The 21,989-nt window shown below is 37.0% G+C and overlaps 1 protein-coding gene across 1 annotated transcript; it reads left to right on the top strand.

Annotated features, from left to right (window-relative positions):
* Window positions 1-57: 57 nt before the first annotated feature.
* On the top strand, window positions 58-20,083 carry LOC139121849 (dimethylglycine dehydrogenase, mitochondrial-like). Its single transcript, XM_070687069.1, is given in 16 exon segments — window positions 58-247; window positions 2,227-2,395; window positions 3,049-3,147; window positions 4,223-4,387; window positions 4,809-5,013; window positions 5,672-5,920; window positions 7,661-7,859; window positions 8,370-8,644; window positions 9,248-9,259; window positions 9,262-9,464; window positions 12,425-12,555; window positions 13,606-13,823; window positions 14,845-15,002; window positions 15,778-15,837; window positions 17,320-17,454; window positions 18,439-20,083. Coding segments are annotated over 16 exon segments (2,613 nt in total). The 5' UTR covers window positions 58-131; the 3' UTR covers window positions 18,658-20,083.
* Window positions 20,084-21,989: the final 1,906 nt, after the last annotated feature.

Below are 21,989 nucleotides of genomic sequence, written 5' to 3'. Positions count from 1 at the left end.
TATCTCTCAAAGGAGCGGCGTTGGAGGTCAGTGCAAGGTTTTAGAGAGGTTTCCCCAATATATATCCCACAACTCTTCTTAACATGCCGTTCAGCTTTCATCGATGAAGTATACCAGATAAAACTTTAAAGATGGCATTGCTCAGGACGGCTGGATGGCTCAAGGCGGTTCGTGCCTCGCTACGTATTCAACATGTACAAGTGACCGCAGCGGCGTACCGGTCAACAACCTCCCAACCACCGAATGAGTAAGTCTGCCCGTATAGAGCTAGTAAAGTGGCTTGCTATCGAGCCTTCTCTGTGGTTTCGCCTCCATTGCCCGACCTTGCAATAACCAAAGGTCGTTTACGAAGACTGCTCAGAATTCTCTCAAAAACGAAAGCGAGTATGAAATAAAATGGAAACTCAAGGTAAAATGATGTGCAATGGGTTGTATTGCTGTTAGTCTCAAACTGAAGTATTCTACTCAGTGATGATCAATCAATCAATCTTCAAGTCTGTGACCTTCATCGCGGTGTCACCCTTGCTGCAGTTTCGTAACCCACAAATTCTTTGGCAATTTTAGGTGGTGGGGAAAGTGGGCATCACATGTAACTCGAAGCCCCACCACCCAAAATCGCCGGGGAAAGTTGTGTGAGCTATATAACCGTAGCAAGCGGTCGTCCGTAGTTCTTCAACTATCTTTTACTCTAGCTACTTTGTCAGTTCGTGGTGTACGTCCTCGGTGGAAGGATCATGAGTGACAGGCTTGTTGATCAGTGCATGGATGTAAAAAATAGACAGCATTCACCAGCGATTTTGGATGGTGCTGATTATAGGCCCTTGCACCTACAATATCCCACCACTCCAAATCGCCGAGGAAAGTTGCGTGCTACAGAACTGCAGCAAAGGAGCATTTTGTTGCAGTGCAGTAGCACGAGGTTTTGCCTGGGGTTCTGGGTTGGACGGCAAAACCTTGAGCTACTGTACTGCAGCAAATGAGCATTTTGATCAAATTCCCAGGAACTTACCGGTGGAACAGCGGACTGCAGACACATCTGCCATTTTCACTGTTTTTACCTGAGTAGATACAAGATGTACCATATGTACTCTGTCGTTGCAGTTCCTGTGTTTCTATGTACTGTTAACTGCAATTATGAGGGTCTATGTTCAAGATTGTATGATATTGATATCATACACTAGTGCTTCAGCTGCAATTATTCAGGAATTAGTGTTTCCAATGTGCATGCAATGTGACAGTTTGCTGTGATATATCAGCACTACTGCTCACATTCTTCCATTGAGAGCACAGGCGCTCCTTAGCTGGTTAGTCTGCTAAGTAGATTGATTTTCGGCTCAATTTATCGATCCCATAGTCGATATGCCCGCCACTGCAACCTAATTTAGGTTGCAGTGGCGGGCATATCGACTAGGGGATCGATAAATCGAGCCGAAAATCGATCTACTTAGCAGACTATCCAGCTTAGGAGCGCCTGTGATTGAGAGTCTGTATTGTTGTACCCAATGAACGTCAGGGAGTAATATATGGGGCTAACAATTGCCTTGAAATGAAGTCTACACCATATCATACTCTGTTCTGTCATTGGCTAGGATATCGTCTAAATAGCTCCATTGTTGTATGTACAGGTTTCTTCACCCACAAGTATGAAACTTGGTAAACTGGTTGTCGTTCTTGTTTAAATTGTTACTTGCTAATAAAATTGAAGAACACTAATCAATGTTGTTGCTGTTTCATATTGATAGCATTGCAAACACATTTACATGAACACTGTCATCAATGGCCTTCAAATCCCCTGACTGTGACTTTAAGTATATATAGCTGCATGGGCATGAGGCAGGTAACTTAATTTAAGTGCAGGGCTAAATGTTGCACTGCACCAAGCTCAGCACCTTCACACTGACACAATGAATTACAGCCCAGAAAATGAGAATTTCTTACTTACATTCTTACGTACATTAAAACACCAGGCAAAGACACCCACTTGGTCATGCCATTAATAATCACACTTTAAAGACCATCGATAATGAAATGTAATATACAACTTCTTTCATTCTCATGATATTGTGTAATATTCTACAAAGTCCACTGAAATCTGCCTGTGATCATAACTAATATCACTTTGGCAAAAATCATGGCCTTGCAATGATTCATAGATGTAATATAATGCTGGATTCATCAAGATCTTGATTTGATTTTGTTTTTTTTAAATTTTCCTCTGTTGAGCAGAGGCACAAGTGGAAATTTAAAGAAGAGACCCAAAGATACAGCTGAGACACTAGTAATCGGTGGAGGATGCGTTGGCGTGAGTGCTGCATATCATTTAGCCAAGGCAGGCATGAAAGATGTAGTATTACTGGAGAAGACCGAACTTACGGCCGGTTCAACTTGGCATGCTGTGAGTAACGTACCTGTCTTTGATGTGCATGATTAGCAATGATGCATTTTCTTAACTCTTTAGAGCTTTGCCAAATATTGACTTCAATTCTATCTCTGAACTATAATTATAACATAATAACTATAAAACCTTACTTCCAGATTCAGACGTGTAGGGAAAAAGTTGATGATCAATGTTGCATCTAAAGTGTTAATCAGCCATAAAGATTTCTTATGGCATTTCTCCATTGCAACATAACATCCCAGCCATGACCTTCAAAACACTGGCAGACTATGCAGGATAAACCTACTGAATGGGATAAACTTTGAAAAAAATTGAAATTCATGAGACTTATCCGTTAATTCCTCAACAGTGCAGCTACATGAATTTTGTAAAGTGCAACTTTTCCAACGGGTCAAATTATATGATAGAGCGCACATTAGTGTACTATGATTTTAGTGAAGATCTGTAGATTTCCAACAACAATTTTCTGCACCATAGGTAAGAGCAATGTAAACCATTAATTTTGCTGTATTTTCCGTTAATTTTATTCCAAGTTTGCACTCAGCCTGTGTGAACTAAAAACCCACAAAGCACCCTGATCTTCCATGTACATGTGAGTGTGAAACAGTTCTTGATGCCATCCACCACTCTTTGATCGTTTTTCTGAGCAGGCTGGTTTGACGGCATACTTCCATCCCGGTATAAATGTGAAGAACATCCATTACTACAGCATTAAATTGTTTGAAGAGTTGGAAGCAGAAACTGGCCAGGTAGGGAGAAGTGTTCAAAGAGTCTTTCCCTAACATTGTTTGGGAAACACTTTGACAATGTTTCTGCTAAGGCTGGCACATTAGTCAATGTTTAAAATAATAGGGTGCCACGGAGTCCTGTTACAGGATTCCCCATGCAGATATCTCAGTGAAGTCTATTAGGGGGACAACTGCAAATGTAATACAGGGGTTCCTTTAATCATTTACCTATGTTCCAAAACCATTGCAAAATCACACTTGTTTCATTTTGGTAAAAAAAAAGTCATAGCCAACAGATCAATGGGATACTTTAGCAGTATTAACAAATCTCAGGCACATTCAGTCATTGCTGGGACCTGGGTCAACGGTCCTGCTACCTTCATGTTCATAGTCTTGTTGGCCTGTATAATCATTTCTCATACACAGTGGGTCTGGCATGCAGAATTTTATGAAATAGCAAAAGCACTGGTCTGAGTCAGGCTGATGGTATAGTCCCTAAGCTCAGACTATTAAATTTAATCAGTATTGTAATGATACTATTATTATAATTATTATTATTCAGTGTGTTTGGATCACCTCTGCAATCTTAGAACATGGAACAGATTGATAGAATTCACCAGTAACTCTTAACTTTGTAGGTGTGGGCAGCCAGTCTGTTTTGGTGACTATTTACGGAATATTCATATTACATAAACCCATAAACCAAGTCAATTTATAGCAAACTGGAATATGCAAATTTTGTATTGATATGCTAGCACCTGTAAGCTTTCAAGTTGTGAACTTGATGGTGAACTCTGTTCTTCATTAGAGAACTTTAAAAGTGACTAAAGCTTGCTTGGTTATAACAACTTTTGCTTTCATAAATGAGATATCATTTATCATGGTTGTCTTTTGATAATGACCAAAGTACCATACTGGATCTGATACAATAAATATCATTAGATTTACCGGTAACATGAATTTGAAATTGCGTACACTCAAGGTTTGAATAATGAGTATCATATAAAATGATACCAATTACACTTTTAAGAATGGTGTGGATGTGAATCACTCCTGAAGTCATCTTTAACAGTATCTGAATTTTTATTTCTTCTAGCAAATAGGATTCCATCAGCCAGGAAGCATCCGTCTAGCTTTCACACCGGAAAGAGTGGATGAATTCCACTATCAGATGCAGAGGCAAGGATGGAACAAGGCACCTCAGAGATTGATGGATCGAGATGAAATACAAAAACTACATCCATTGTTAAATATGGATGATGTAAGTTACGGCCAAAAATTGGCCACTTTTGTGTATAATTTTCTAAATCCTTTATCAAGTACAATTTTGTTCAATGTATGTGTCTCTTGTGATCGTGACATCTCTCCAACAAACAGGAAATTCAAGTTCAAGGCAACTCGGATCCAGATGGCAATAGTGAAATTAATTTTGATCTTTCAAATATAAAACATCTCTGATCAGGCTGATGATGGAGGTTGAATGGTGGCATATAAAAACAAAAGGAACTTTCAGAATACAGTTTGATTTGTGAGTTGGTTGAGTATTTGGCACACAGTCAAAACGAAAGTCAGACTAATGGGTGTAATCGATAAGCTCAACCCTGTGGATGGAAAAATGAGATCTTTTAGATACAAATAATAGCAAATACAGTATTTCCCTTTTTATTTGATTCCTTTTATAGATTATACTGGGTTTGTACAATCCTGGAGATGGTCACATTGATCCCTATTCCTTGACGCAAGCCTATGCCATCGGTGCCAGGAAGTATGGAGCTGAAATTTACCAGCATTCTCCGGTGACAGGAATGAAACAAACCAGTGATGGAAAATGGGAAGTAGAAACAGAACATGGGACGATACGAGCCAATAGGGTTGTCAATGCTTCAGGTTCGTTCTGAGTTATATGGAATTTACAGTTTCACTAGAAAATATCTATTTTTGTATTGTTTCACAATACTATGAATATTGAAAAGGTACTGCAAGACTGACTGGGCAATGGCTGCTATTTGAGCTATGATGAATTTTGACTTCCCCAAGGCCCTTCAATGAGCCCACACAAAATAGTGATGACATTCTAAGGGGACCTAAGCCATCGCCACACCTTCATGTAAATGTTACAATTTATTACATATTTAATAACTCAAAGAACAGCCATGGCGTATTATAATTGAACATGTATAAAGTACCGTATTATTATCCAAAATCAAAGAAGAATGCAAAATACTAAGTTTTGGCATGATCTGTATCATATCATGCTTTGGCATAAGAAGCAGACTTAAGGTAGACTGAAGTTTTCTAACATGAAACATCTCAACTAGATGTGAAATGGAAATATTTATGCACCGCTATTATAAGTTAAATCACCTGTGATGTGATTTAACATAACAGAGTGGTTTAAGCTCTCTCAGAAGATTGCCACTGCGTAGGATGTGAGTCACTGGTGAAGTGTAACTGAGTGTCTACAGATGTAAATTCTGTTAATATGCAAATTAAAATATGCAAATTTAAAGGTATTCACTTTTAGTTAATGGGTTCATGTTTTCAGGATTCTGGGCACACGAAATCGGCCGAATGATTGGTGAAGAGTTTCCGTTGATACCAGTGCATCATCAATACGTAATTACATCAACAATACCGGAAGTCAAAGAGCTCGGCTATGAGCTGCCAGTTATACGAGATCTGGAAGGTTCCTATTACCTCCGTCAAGAGAGAAGCGGCCTGTTGATTGGCCCGTATGAACATCAAGATAAAATGAAACTGCAAGATGATTGGGTTAGGGATGGAGTACCTCCAGGTAATATTTGAAATAAAATTTCTGCCTGTCTTTGTCAGAATCTTGAAATACTGTAGTATGACTAGTTGTTTGAGCGTCACCGGCGCAGGACAAGATTATCGCACAATTATAGTTCCAGATCTTCATTGTGTGAGAACTTTGAGGAAATGAAATTCACAACTGTTCATACAAATCACCAAGCATTAAAGGCAGCACTAGAAACCTAGTTTTGCCGACACTTTCCATTCTGAATGATCAAATAAAATATTTACAAGTGCTAGCATGACATGAAGATAGTTGTTTACCATTCTCAATCAAAAAAAAAGTCTGCATACAGTTTTTCATACAATATTCATGACTTAGAGCAAGGAAGTTATATAAAAATCTTTTGTCCTCTTACATGTACAGTACCATGATTTTGAATTTGGAGTGAATTAATTCTGATGGTAAATAAGGCAAGCAACGTGACATAAGCGCCTATTGCAAATAACCAAAGAACAATATGTGACATTATTCAAAAAATATGTGTTGTTTGTGGATCTAAGCTTAGGCCTCGTGACGTAAGAGGCCGATCATGAATCTTGTTGGTACGGTGTGTATAGAGCAGGGTTAGCATATGAATATTAATTACATTTATTGTACTTTATTTTTTCAAAATTTCACTTGTTTTGTCACTTGATAGGTAGGAACTTATAATCCAGAGTTGCTTTCACGGCATTTCAACCAAATTTGAAATATCCTCTGCGATCGAGAAGGCTGAAAAGCCAAAGAAACATTTTTTATGCAGCATGAAATGATTGGTAATGACTTAAGTACCGGTAGAATGAAGTTTAGTATCTTTATTTAGAAATGAATGGAGAAAAATGAATGTGGAGAAAAACTAGAAAAACTATTAATTTAAAAATGGAGCTAAAATTTTACCAAATCATGTGAATGACTAAAGCACTTCCCAAACTGTGGCAATATCACACACAATTTTGATATTGTTGAATTTGATTTCATAGCTATAGGCAGTATTTGTAGTACACAGTGTACTGCATGTTTGTGTGATTATTGACACTATTGTCTTAAAATAGTCTGATTTTCATTTCCAAGTTATATATCATTTTATTTCATTAAAATTACTGAACTTTTCATGTATACCAGTGTATGAATCTATTTTCTCCTCCCATCATTTGTTACCAAAGCTGAAGTTATATGTAGTTTGTGTGTATACAGTCAAACCTGCATTGTACCTTAGTGGTCACCCTTACAGAGCAGTAAACTCTTTATAGTGGTCACCTTGCAGTGATCCTATGGCATTTTACAAGTTTAAAGGCCCTCTGCAGAACAGCCACCTCTTATGATGCCAGTGGCTAAACAGAATTGCTCCAATTTAGAACAAAACCTGTGTATAATTGTCGGCATATCAGACTTTGAATAACCTCTGCCAAACATACTTTGAATGGAAAGCATGGAATGGGTCTATTCAAACTGGTTTTATGGCTGCAAAATGATTCTTTGAAAAATTAAATGCATGTATCAGGATTTTCAAGAGATTTATGGTATTTTATTTTATTACTACTGTTATCTGTTCCAAAATTCACCTCTCAGTACACCATCCACACTGAAGGTAATGCCACACCCACCCTCTATAGAAAGGCTACCTCCATATAGTGGTCAGAATTTCTTGGGCTCCATGGATGACCACTATACACAGGTTTTACCGTATTTTACAATGATATTTTAGTCTATATAACAAATGATGTAATTTTTGCACAGGATTTGGACGAGAGCTGTTTGAGAGTGATTTGGATCGGATCAGTGACAACCTAGCTGCGGCCATGGAGAGGGTACCCGTCTTACAGACAGCAGATATTCAGAGTGTGGTTTGTGGTCCTATCACCTACACACCAGATATCTTACCGATGGTTGGACCCTACCAAGGCCTTCACAATTACTGGTGTTTAGCTGGTTTTGGGTAAGTCACCTCACATTTGGATGACTTTGTACAATCTGTTGCTGCAGTTCTAACATCATATTTTCCTTTCTATAACAATTTCTAGACTTTGCAATTTTTGTCAAACATGTAGCAAGAATGAAATGTAAGTTTCACTGACGGTTTTTTTATCATTGAAAATGTTCGCACCATTGAATTTCACATCCAAGAACCCATGTTATCTCAATGCACAAATCTTACTCATTTCAATGTCATCAAATGTGACTTCAGATATATAAAAAATGAAGAGGTCATCTTTTAGAATGAAAATCTTGAATTTATCATTACTTGCATTTACTTAATTCTCAAAAAATAAAAAAGGTCATCTCTGAGTATGACAATTTTCATTTATCATTGAATATATCGGCAACATTACATGAAAGGCCATTCCTTTAAATGAAAATTTTTCCACTTTCTCGATATTTCTGACAATATGTGAACAAAGAAAAAAGCCTTTCCTTGAATGAAAATTCGCACATATTTTCTTCACAGCTATGGAATTATTCATTCCGGTGGTGTTGGCAAGTACATCACAGATTGGATCATGGATGGTGAGCCACCATACGATCTGATAGAGTTAGATCCCAACAGATTCGGCAAGTGGGCAACACGTGAATATGTGGCAGCCAAGGCCAGGGAGTCCTATGGTTTCAACAACGTCGTCGTCTATCCATTTGAGGAAAGATTTGCAGGCCGTCCAACAGCAAGGAAGACCGGGGCATATGAGAAGATGAAGGAACGCGGAGCAGAGTTTGGTTTTCATGCCGGTAAGCTGTTGTCTACCATCTTGAGGTTTGTCTCTGCAAGTGACGTGGTTTTCTGTGAAATCTCATTGTGAAGTATATCCTAGGCTAGACAGTATGGATAATAACTATCACATTGATTGTCAACAGTCTAGCCCCATGTTGAAATATAATCATCTTCATGGTTGATAGCCAGTATCACATGGTCTGATATGATAGCAATCACAGACTAACAGTTATCAAAGTTAACACAGACAAAATATTTAACAAAAAAGCAATGGTATTCTTATGAAGAAAAGATTTTTTCATATAGTATTCTGATTATCCAATTATCATGGTATGATATGATAGTATAATATGATAGTTATTGCATGGGTGATAACTATCATATTGCATGCCAATAAACTTTGGTACATAATACTTCCCATGGTTGATAACCAGTGTCATATGGGTGATAACTATCATATTGCATGCCGATAATAATCTATCCAAGGTTTGATAACTTTCACGTGGTCAATAAGTATCCTTATATGTTAAGAATCTGCATAAAGGGGAAATGGAAAAAATTGCCACTAGATTAATAAACAATGAAAAGAAATGCAGAATTTTAAGTATTCTGTTTCCTAGGATGGGAGCAGCCAACTGGTTTGCTCTGCCTGGTGATGACAAAGGCTACAAACCAAGTTTCCGACGGACGAACTGGTTTGAACCCGTCGGGAGGGAATGTCGCATGGTGATGGAAAGTGCCGGCATCATCGATGTCAGCCCGTTTGGAAAACTTGAAGTCAAAGGAAAAGACTCTCTCAAATTGATGGATTATCTGTTTGCAAACAACATGCCCAAGGTTAGTGTGAGAATGTTGTGAAAATGCTAACAATTGCAAATATTATTCACTTAAGCTGATAGATTCTGGTTCCCTTTATATCTTAGGGAATAAACACTTTTGAGTTTTCAATAGATAATTATCATATTAACTGAATACATTGTTCTCATGCATAAATAGAGATGTCCCATGGGAAAGAAACAAGAATTATGCATCAAACTATGTATATATGTACGTTCTTGAATAACCTTGTTATACCATAAAACCCCTATCAATTCAACCAGAAAAAAATAATAACAATTTTAAATAGTTGAATTATTAGAAAATTAACAAGAATTATTAGGGATTTCAACTTTTGTTGATAGTCCATAAGCGATATGCTTACCATCTTGGATGATTGAAACATATAAAGGTGACTTTCCTGAAGTCCCGACTTAGACATTCTATGCTGTACATTGCATTGTTCTGTGTATTTTATCAAAAATAAAATGTTCAAAACAGCTTATCATGAATTGCTGGTTGAATTATTAGAGATTGAGAAAGTCCCAATTTCCATTGTTGGTCGAATTTATATGGGTAAAAGAAAATTAGATTTATAGCTCATATTTGGTTTTATATATAAATACCAAAAAGAGCTTATATGATGAGTCGGTGGTGTCTGTACATTAGGGGACGACTGCATTAACTTGCATGATACCTGAAACCCGAGTCCTTGCCTGACCAACTCGGGTGACAAACAGAAGACTTTTAATCCCCAAGGTGTGAACGTTCCATTGTTATGTTTATCTAATCCAGCTGGTGCTATTGTAGTGCCATTGTGGGAAAGGCAGGTCTGTGAAATTGATCCTCTAGGGAAGTAGGATATTCCTAAGTTAATGGAGCCTTCCCGTAATGATTTCTGTATATTTGTGGGTATATATGTGCGAATGTATGTCCGTCACACACAAAGGCTCCCATACCGCCAAAGCTACCGTCTCAGTATTTGGTGTACAGGTAGATGTAGGGGTTGAGATGTGAATTTGTTCAAATGAACACGTCAGTGTCAAAAATGTGCAAATGGGGTAAGAAAAAGGGAAATCCTGCAAATGTGCAGGAGTGGTGGCAGTGAACTGAATCAGCCCACACATCTGAATAAGAGGATTTTGACCTTTAACCTATTTGTATGCAGAGAGGGTACCTATTATGTTTGGGAGTGGTAGCAGTAACTGAAACAGCTAATTGGTCATTTCCTGTAATTGTTTATGAACTGTGACATATTAACAGATCTGCTGAAACCATGGATGTCTATTTTTGTACATCCATGGTTGAAAGATTCTCTGCTATGCATGTTGCTAAAGTTGACCTTCAGTACCTAAAGTTTCAGACCTTATTTACTTTAATTGTCATTCTTAATTTTCTGGTTTAAATATTTCTTTTTGTTTTTCTGGTTGTACTGTGCGGAAATCATTGTCATAACATCAATGTAGAATTTTCCTGCACTGAACAGATAGAAATAACACTTATTTTTGATCTTTGGTATGTATCAATTCTGATCAAATTTGAGCGACACCGTATAATTGCGGTATTTTTTGAAAAAAAAAAGGATGGTTGACAGCAAGCAAATCTAATCTTGTTTAGAAGCATGCTCATTGAGTTTGCCAATTGTGCTGTAAATACCTTTTCTGATTTGTCAAAAGTAAGACAAAATTTACAAATTCCATTTCCCAGGTTCATGTTACTATACATTTTCTGCCCTTTAGAATACTTTTGTTGCATGTCATGTGATGCTGTAACTTTCTACAAAATAAAGCAGATTATTTGAATTTTAATTGTGAAGGAGAGGATATGAAAAAACCATATCAATTGACAAGTCCCATGTTTTCTCAGTAGCTTCTGGTGCTTTCTGTTGAAGATTCATTTCCATCAAGTTTATACGTTACACCGATAAGTTCATTGGCAATCTTTTCATTTCGGTCACACACTGGGTCTGAATTTCAATTCTCCACATTCCATGCCATTGTGACTATCTCCAATTAATTTCTATTGCATTCATACATTTTGTTGTTGTATGCATAAATCACACAGCATGTCATAGCGGGTTTTGGACTTACATTTTTGTTTATTACAAACATCGACGTGCCTTTTGTGTCCAATAGTCTGTTCAATGGTCTTTTACAATTAAAGGCTATAACAATGGTTTATAGTGTGCTATCCCAGTAGAGCCATATTTCTGTCAACACAGTATTATTTCACCGTAACAATAAGAATTATGTAAATCTTTATAACATCGTACATATCAAAAGCCTCAGTGGTCATAATTGTGTTTCCATGATTTTGGTTTCAATGAAAGGATTTCTTGTGTGTTCTCAGAGCACATCTGAGCTGTGTGTATGTTTTCTTCGTAAGAAATGCATCTGCACGTGTGATCAGTGTATGAATAATAGCATGGGAGAAATAAGCGAATTTCAAACCTTGCCAGGACAGTCCTGGCAAAATGTGTGGCACTTTTTGCAGGTGCTGGAAAAAGATGTTAAAAGCCATCAATGGTACAGTGTAGTTAGGATTGCAACCCCTTTACCCTAAAGAAACCTCTTTTCTTTCCGAAAATGTAAACTGCAGTCAGTGTCTTTGAGTAAAATACAGCAAATTTGTGGAAAACAAGAACCAGATATCCAGACAGGTTATAAACTTGACAGTCGCCCACAAAATAGTACGTCCCTCCAGATAATTATGTGTGACAAAGTATATAACTGGAATACCTCAGTCACTGACCTCAACACAGCAAAATTAGAAATATTCACAGCTTTCCATCGCATAGGTAACTGTAAAATTTCATGTGCCTGGCCAAAAATTTAGTATTCAGTTTGACAGGGAGTCATTTCCCATCTACAATGCATGCTTTGAGTACATTTAGCCTGCAATGATCAAAGCTATTTTATTTGTCCTCAAAAATATTGAAAAGTTCACAAATGTCTGTTTTCACCATATAATTTGTTTGATAGGTTGGCCGCACGACTGTGGCACACTTGATAACTCCCCGCGGTAGAGTGTATGCTGAGATGACCATCAGCAGACTGGGAGAGGAACACTTTCTGATTCTGACTGGTTCCGGATCAGAACTCCATGACCAGAGGTATATACCATGTCAATCAAGTCTTGTCTTATCATTGAACATTATAAAGAAACATTTGTCTATTATACATTTATGATGAGTTATTTACACACTGTCAACTTTTGATTATCTAACAAAAGTCAATTGATACAGTATTATTATATTCGGTATGCATGGGTATGCATGTGTGTATGTGTTTTTGTGTGAGTATCTGTGTATGTGTTTAGTTTGTTTTGAAACAGTGAACAGCTTTGGATCGTAAAAAATTTACACTCCCTGATTAGGAAAATCAGTTGCAGCTTGTGCAGAGCTTTCTCAATTGATCAGACGTTTTCATGACGCTACTGTTGAACACTGCGATAATTGCACAGATTTGCAGTTGTATATCAGAAAGACAATTACACATGGCATGTATGCTGAGAACTGTGTGTTTTTATGTGAATGCTGAGAGTGAATTTTGTGCTTTTCCTGGACACTGCAATTTAACTTGCCACAATGTCCATGATGTTGCTCTTGCACAAATGGATATGCAAATGTAAATGCAAATTCTGAGCTGTTGTAGCCGACAAGCAATTTGAAGGCAAAAATGACCCCATTTAGCTGTTCCAATTTGATTCATTGATCAAAAAAAATGCTGTGTGGATTTGTGCTTCTGTGATGATCTTAAGTAGTACGTCACTCAAAATTCTCATGTGAATGTGAAAATCTTGCAGTGTGCTCACTATAGGGAGGAAAAACCAATTTTTGGAAGATGCAGCAAAATGCTTTTCACGTGACTCTTAGGCAAATAATGACTGTGTACTGCACACAGTCGGATTTCTCTATATCAGGGCTTTCAGAAAATATACACTTTATTGGGGTTTTGGACTTTTTCAAGTGGGGAAAAAATCAAAATCTGAAAGTGTCTATAGGGTACATTACAGCTACCTTAAAGATAAACACAATTATTTAGTCTGTATCTTATATACAACTTTTTCTATCCAATGTGACTATATATTATGTTTGTTCAATATGATACTGCTTGTGGTATCATGGGAGCAAGCTTTTAAGTGCATCTTTTTGTCTGTGTAGATGGATAGAGGAACATGCATTCCAGGGTAACTTTGATGTCCAGATTACCAACATCACTGATGATAAGGCATGTCTCAGCGTTGCTGGGCCGAAGTCCAGAGAGATTCTCCAGCAACTGACAGCGACCGATCTAAGCCATACAGCTTTCTTGCCGATGATGAATAAAAATATGGAAGTCGCTGGTATTCCAGTCCTTGCAATCAGATTGTCATATACAGGTAAACTAATATCAGTTTTTTTCAATGAAAGTTCCACAATCCTAGAGATTTAGAGTGTCAGAAACTATCATCTTCTGACAATCGATTCAATACCATATCTTGGTTCTGTGGGGAAACTGTCATTTTATAATCAGACCCAGTATTTGGTTTGTCAACACAACTTCTATGTGTATTACAACAAAGCAACCTGGTAAAAGGGAGTTCAACATTGACCTAGAGCAAAACAGAAAAACAACCACAAATGGGGGATTTGCATGATAAAATACTGAAAGATGGGATAAAAGCGTGGCAAAAAGTAAATGTGGAACAATAAAAAGTTGCTTTAATCACTTTTCATTTAATGGTTTTTTTCCCGTTTTTATCCCAATTTTAGGGGTTTTATTCTGAAAATAAGCTCTGTTTACAACCATTACCAATGAAACAATATTTCAGAAGTTTTCAGTTATTTTCCAAACTCAGTTTCATTATATATAGGTTTTTGAAAAAAACTATGAAAACTAAGGAAGTCATCTGACAATTATGAGAATACAGTACAGGTGTTTGATGTTTTACAGATAAGATAGTGTGGAAATTGCACAATTCTTAAAACTAGACCAACAAATGTCTTTGTATGCCAAGGATTTTTGTATTGATCAGAGGTATAAACTAATCCAGTTTAGAATGCACTGCAAATGTATCAGCTGTGTCGTTTACTATAAAAAGCGTACTGTACATAGGCTTGTGTTAAAAACTAGCATGGACATGAATTTTTAAAATGCTGTCAATCATGTTATGATAGCAAGAATAGTGATAAACTCAACTCCGGATGGAAATTGAACGCAGACTGCATGCATCGACAAGCCCAATGCTGACCATTGTGGAAGGTGACCTGTGTGTGAGGAGTCCAAAGAAAGTGTAGCTAATGCATGAGTCAATCATAGAAATGTTGTCCAAAACCCTGAGAGTGACCAGCCCTGTGGTCAAAATGTCCAAAATCATATGCTCTTTGTAAATAAATGTATCGTATTGTTTTGACTTGCAGGCGAACTAGGTTATGAAATGTACCATGACAGGGAACACACAGCTCAGTTGTATGAAGCACTGCTTGCTGCAGGGGAACCCCACGGCATGGGTGACTTTGGAACCTATGCCCTCAATTCACTCAGGCTGGAGAAGGGATTCCGTCTGTGGGGAAGTGAGGTAAGAGTAAATTTCCCGAATCCAGACTTGTTCATTGCCACTGTTTTCAACTGAATGCCTGGATGTGTACATGGAAATGAAGATAAAATGTCCAATTTAAGCAGCAAAAGCCTAGGATATATCCACTTGAATGATATTAGAGCAGCGCTACGGCAAGTTAGTATGTGCCTCAAAATTGAAAGTCTTGAAACTTTTGCTCAAACTTCCTATGAGGAAACTCTTCACAATTCCTTTTCGTAAACAAGAGTAAAAGTGAGGAGTCATCACGCAAAATTTGGTACTAAAGTAACAAATAACTTATTATGTTTACTTACAGTTTAGATTCAAAATGATCATTGCATGCCGCTGTATTAACTTTTTGAAAAAAAGTGAAAGTTTCACAAAAAGAAGCTTGTCAAAACTGTAATTACACCACAAGTGTTAGGCCAAAAAAGTATTGTAAAAGTTTGAGAGTCAAAATATCCGTCTTCGAGGCACATTCTACCTTAACTAGAGTGCCCTCTACTGGTTCACTGATGAAAACAAACTAGGTGACGTCAGTGTCACTTTTCAATCAGAGACATTATAAGCATAATAACAGATCATTCATGTCATGTCAAAATTCCCATAGCTGCAGATGTCAATACTCGTGAGGGCAAAGTTTTAGCATATATATGTATCAGTCTTACAGAACTGAGAAATTCCTCTACACCTGCTCTGCACTGCACTATGAAAATAATGGACAATTGACTAAAGTCAATACATTGACATTATTGACTATTTTTGTTTTTTTCAGATGATTACCGATAACAATCCCCTTGAGGCGGGGTTGGACTTCTTTATCAGACTTGACAAGGTCAGTCTTTTGATTTGTGAGGTCACCTTTTTTTTTCACCTCGATACCACTTGTACAGAGTTGACCACACTCATGAATATTCATATCATAAATCTTGCAGTAGGTAAACTGAACAATATGCTTTTCAAAGCATAAATTGTATACATGCATAAATTTCATCGGACAAGATGACCTACTAATTTGACATATGACCTCTACAGTGATATATCTGTGACCTTTAACTTCTTATTTACAACTGTTTATTTTCCCTGTGTTTGAGTCAACCTTGAATAGTTTTACAAAACCACAGTTACTCAACCCACGGGACTGTGAGTCAATGATAAACACAAGTCCGCCAAATAATATTTCAGGGCTGAGATGAGAAATTTACATGGCAAACATTTTTTCCACCTTTTGAATATATATATCATGACCTTTAGCTCTTTCAATAGAAACAGAACTTTACATAAAACAGTGTTGACTTCTGACTATTAGAATTTGTTCAAAGCTGTCCAGACTTAATTTATTCCATATACAGCTTTTGTAGCATATATTGCTACTGTATAGTTGAAGTAAACTGGTGTACAAATGCAGGCATCTTTTAAAATTCAGTTCGCAAGTACCAACCATAACATGCAAGACAAGACGAGCTGCAGTGTGATGTAACATGCCCTTTGACCTCTCAGAATCCAAATTACAAACACAGTACTTTAAATCATTGTTCCCTTGGAAAGAGATTTTATTGAGGTACATGTATATATTTTCAACTTCTTTGAAACAACCATCAGTGAGGCTGGATGTAAGAAAAATATGTTAATCACAAATTCAGAATGTTATCTTATTGTGTTATCTGAACTCACAAATACAGGAAATTAGAAAAGACAATCCACTATTTAGGAAGAAGCCATCTATGAATGGTATCAATAGAGCTCAATAGTTGATATTCATGCTACCTCATAAGTTGTTTTGTTGAATTTCCTCTTTGTTCACAAAGTGGTGATTACTGTTATTGTTAAGCAAAATCAAGTGAGGGAGGAACTAATTTGAAATCTGGGCGTTGTCAGTGCCTATTGTTAGACAAACATATTGACACTCATCAAAATAATGTAAAACAATACTTTCATAATCCATTCAGGTATCGGACCATGTATGCATGCACATCTGAGTTCAGATCACATTGCATGTGAAACTTATGTTGTTGTTGTTGTTGTTTGTGTGAAACGGTTCTTATGTCCTTTTGTGATGTATGACACTTAATGCTTCACCACATTTTGAATTGTTTCACAGCAGTTTAGAAGGAATACAGCACACACTAATGATTGTTTTTCAAAGTTGAACAAAACATGAATGTGTTTCCTGAAGTACGTGCTACCCGTTGAGACACGTCTGCATAATCATATTTCGATGAATGATAACGCATGTATTTGTCTCAACATGAAGAATGGATTGACAAGGGGGTGACAATAATCCTTGATAATAGGCAACTCATTTGTATTTCTTTAGAAAACTGACTTCATCGGGAAGCAAGCTTTGTTGAAGATGAAAGAAGAGGGACTTCCACGGAAGCTGGTGCTATTGTCAGTAGATACAGACAATGTGGAGGCTGAAGGCAATGAGACAATATGGAGTGATGGCAAAGTAAGTCATGACATTATTTTTTTTTTGTGAAGGGTAAGGGCGAAGAAGCATATCTTTAGGTCTTGATCATGCCCACATATGAGTGTATCTATGTGTGTATGTATGTGTGTATGCATCTGTGTATGTATGTGTGCTTAAAAGTTTGTTTGTTTGCACATGCTCTCATGTGTGATAAACTCTTTTTATAGAGATTTATGATTGAGTTCTGTGTTTGTCAAATGTCACTGGCATGGTCAATGACAACAAGTGTTCTCCCTTTACCCCATAGACTGACACTGATATAATTCGTACATTTTCAATTATGACAAGACACCCCAAAAAGAATAAAAGTTGTAAACTGTTGCTCTGCATTGCTCAAGGAAATTTTAAATTCTTACCATATCTATTCAACAATAAAAAACAGGGGCCACTGTGTAAATTTTTAGATTTTAGTTAGAATGCACCTGGGAGGACAGAATCTCAAAGTTGTACAACTCCTTTCTAATCTACCACTTATTCAGGCTCATTTTAAAGCTCTTGGAGTAAGAAAAATTTTCACTGTCTTAGTTTTTCGAAAATCATTTTGAATTTCAAAATCACTAAATGTTTCATGATTTGTTTCTCAGTACCAAACTTTGCACAGTGACCCCTAATTGTTATTTTTGATTTGCTACAAGTATAATTATAGTTTCACTGAGGAGAGTTTGCACAAAAGTCCAAGTCTTTCATTTTGGAGGCGCATAGAAGGAAATTACCACAAATTGTTCGATTTTCTATATGACCACAATATTCTCTGTTACCTCTACTTAAAAAATTTGATTTTCAATTTTCTTATGTGAGAGCAAACAAAAAGTGAATTCCTCCACTAGTTTCATTAAATCCCCATACAATCCATAGACCGGAAAATTATTGCCAGGTTTTCACAGAGCCAAAGAATCTGCCTTGAGGTACATTCTGCCCTCAGTCGTCACATGATTCATTTCTTTCTTTTTTTCTTGTGACCAGGTCGTGGGCAACACAACATCAGGCGGATACAGTTACAACACAAACCAAAGTGTTGCCTATGCATACCTGCCAATGAACTTGACATCCATCGGATCCAAAGTGGATGTGGAGTTAGTCGGCAAGCGTTACACTGGCACTGTCATACCGGAACCCCTGATTGAGACTGAAGCTGTCCGAACCAGGAAACTGCGCAAACAGCAGAAAGCTGCCCAACTTTAAATCTGCCCAAAGACAAACTGAGAGTAGACTTAAAAGCTTTCTCTGAAGGCCACACGACATTTTCGTAGGGAATTTTCAGTGAACACGATGTATCAAGTATCCATGGTGACAGAGTGTGTAGTGAAGGTACACAGATCAGATTCTAATTTGAATCTTGGTCAAGTTCACAGGGTTGTCATTTCCATGCGAAATGATTTTTCACAAAACTATGAGAGTACAGTGCACTGCAGGTACCCAATATCACCCCAAATTTAATCTCTTTTGTTCTTGCATCTACAGATCAGTGTACATTTTTTTTCATTTTGGTTCTTTCTCATGTTTGGTCCTCTGTCACTTCAGTGAACAAAATCAGAAAAGCGTCACTTGCTTTATACAAAGACTAACGGACTTGACCATTTGAAAACACCTGAAAACATTAACGAACAAGATTTTGACAGATGTGTCCCACCAAAACTTTAAAAATTTATAAAAGTTGTATTTCCTGACCCGGGCTGTCAGACCATTGTACACACTCTCATAGTGATCTTTTGGGTACTTCGATTTTGGATTATTTATACGTAAAAAGAGTGAAGATAAAAACATACATCTGCATTGAACGGTTGACAGGAGCTTGTTTTTTTTTCCTTTAATTTGTTTATATTCTCAAAAATTGTCAATAAACAAGCTGAAGGTGTACCCTTTGCATTATCCAAAAATGAAAGATTTTATCAATGATTCGTGAATGCAGTTTGTATGGACTTGCAATACAAGTAAAGCAATTTTAAAACTGGTTTTATTTCTACATATTTCTCTGAATCAGACAGAGGTCACTCATCCATGCTTCAGGAATATGTATTGGTTGGTTACATGGTAAGGTTAAAGCTAATGAAAGGGAGAGGTTGCTGTCAATGAACAGCATGTTTTGTTGATTTTGTATTATGTTAATCACGCTAGTAGCCTGCAGTAAACTTGACATAAACTGAATGCCAACTCATTGACATTGTCATTTTGTTATGATGCCATGTCATGATCAAGATCCAAACTGAAGAGAAATTAACCCAGGAATTCATCAAGAATTCATGAAACTTTTCTTTGATTTCAAGAATAGAGATTGTTACACGAATTATACAGTATTCTGAACTTTGAAGGCTCGAGTAGCTACAGCTCAATGTTGACTAACTATGGCCATGAAATGACATAATGTCATTTGCTGGATCAGATGTCATTCAGAGTATATCAATGAACAATCCACAAATAATGTACTTTTGGTCAGTGGTGCTAAAATAAATTAGTTTCCGCAAAGGTGTATTTTTTTTTATATTTTAATGTACTTGATAATACTTCTGTGTCTTTATCTGTAGGGGAACACTGTCAAAGTCTTCAGGAATGGTGTTCTGTATCGTGATTATTGTACCATGAATAAAACACCAACTTTTATACAATGAAACCTAGTATTTGGTACACTCAATTGATGTCAGTCTGCTTGCCAACTTTTGCTTGGTTTCATTAATGTTGAAACAGTCAAGTTCAAAATATGCTATGATAATGAGCATAGACTGAAGCTTTTCTGTTAATGTTTAATTTATCATCTTTTGACTTAGGGATTTATTTAAAACTTGACCCTCATAAAATGCAGGATATTAAATTTATACTTTTCTTTCATCACTTGTACTTTATGTACTCAAATCCATGGGAAATTAAATGTTTTCAACAAAAAGTTAGAATAATCATGATGCAGTTATGTTTGTGAGCAGATAGTTTGCTTTGAATTTGGTTAGTCAACAGATGATGAATGATTTTTGTTTGGTTTACATTTGCTGTGTGTATATTAAGAGCAGTTTCAGCATTTGGAATCTGTCAGCACTTCGTCAATTGCGCATCAAAGAATTGATTTACCATAGTATGTGAGTGGGTGTGTGCATGTGTGCGTGTGTGCATGTTCATCCCCTGCAAAAAAATCAGGGGTAACTAAGAAATAGTGGTTCAGATGTGATTAAGGTACCCATGACACCCTATGCTGTACTTCAGGGCGATTTTCTTGCAGTTTTGACAGCCAAACCATGGTTGGAACTACACCTGTGCGACTTTTTGTTTACAAAACAATGTATTTCATGCATGATATCTGGGTGCAACATGTCAACATAGCTGCAACTTATACATGTATCGATGTACATGATCATCAATTGGCAAAGTACCTTGGCTACAGTGTTTACATTTGTTGTATAGGTCTCGTACGACCTTTTAGAACAATTGTATGACCCCCCCCCCCCCCTCTACATTTAAACTCTGAAGGACCTCCTTTGATTAGTCTTCATTCATATTTCATTCATAGAAATCTGTGTTTCAGTTTTCCAGTTGAACAAAAGTTAGGCTATGTCGTGATACATTCGTGGTGGCAGTGATGTACTCTCTGAGTCCAATAGATCCCCTTGATCGGACAAGGTATTTCCCCTTTTTTCATGAAAATATTTTCTCGCAAAAAATTAGAGACTTTGTTCCATCCAAGGGGGACTGTGAGGAGTACAAAAATACAAGTTTCATAAATATATAGAATGGTGGGGGCGCTATGTTCTTATCAGACTACTTGAAATCGGGTCAGTGTAGAGTTTTCATGTACCTTCTAATGAAAACTCTGCAGCCGATCAAACTTCCTGTCATTGCTGTTTTTCAATGGTAGAATTTAACTATCTGCTCATCTGATCGTTCAACACATTTTCAAAATGAATATTTTGTTCTCCAAAATTCTGTCATTTCCTTTGACGATATTGAGCAACACTGGGACATATCATGATTTTCCAATGAATTTACCTTCACATCGCCTAACTTTTTAAACTGAAAAATGAAACACCAGTTTCTCTAAACAACAAAACCTCCCAGAGCTTAAGTTAAAGCAAACCTCCCTGAATATAGTATGTTACAGAAGAGCAATCGCACTAAATTTGCAGAATTGAAGTAAGATACAGCAGTCAGTCAGTCTGCCTATCTCATCAAACACAAGTCTGAACTATCGGGATAATGACTGAACTGTTAGACCGTCTCCGTGAACTATCGTTTACCGTATGCCAGACAGCTTTGTAGAATTTTGGGTTTGCCTGAAACACGTATGAATAGCTTATGCATGCTTATTGCCATCCAGGAAGCTGTTTGTAGTCTCGCATTCACTGAAACACATAATTTTTTTAAATATATTTCTGGGTGAGTACTAACGGTGTGTATTTTGATAAAGGCTAATAAACTTCAAATCATTTGATCTGCTTCAGTAAAAATCACTTGATTTAAGTCTGGACCTGAAAGTCCCCCCAACCATAACAGTTACCGGCGAAACCACAGTTATTTCAAACGCTAAAACCAAC

Source organism: Ptychodera flava, chromosome 21, assembly GCF_041260155.1.
Source record: "Ptychodera flava strain L36383 chromosome 21, AS_Pfla_20210202, whole genome shotgun sequence".
NCBI classification, from domain to species: domain Eukaryota; kingdom Metazoa; phylum Hemichordata; class Enteropneusta; family Ptychoderidae; genus Ptychodera; species Ptychodera flava.
The sequence above is the reverse complement of the archived record's forward strand: the minus strand, read 5'-3'. Positions and strand labels throughout refer to the sequence as shown.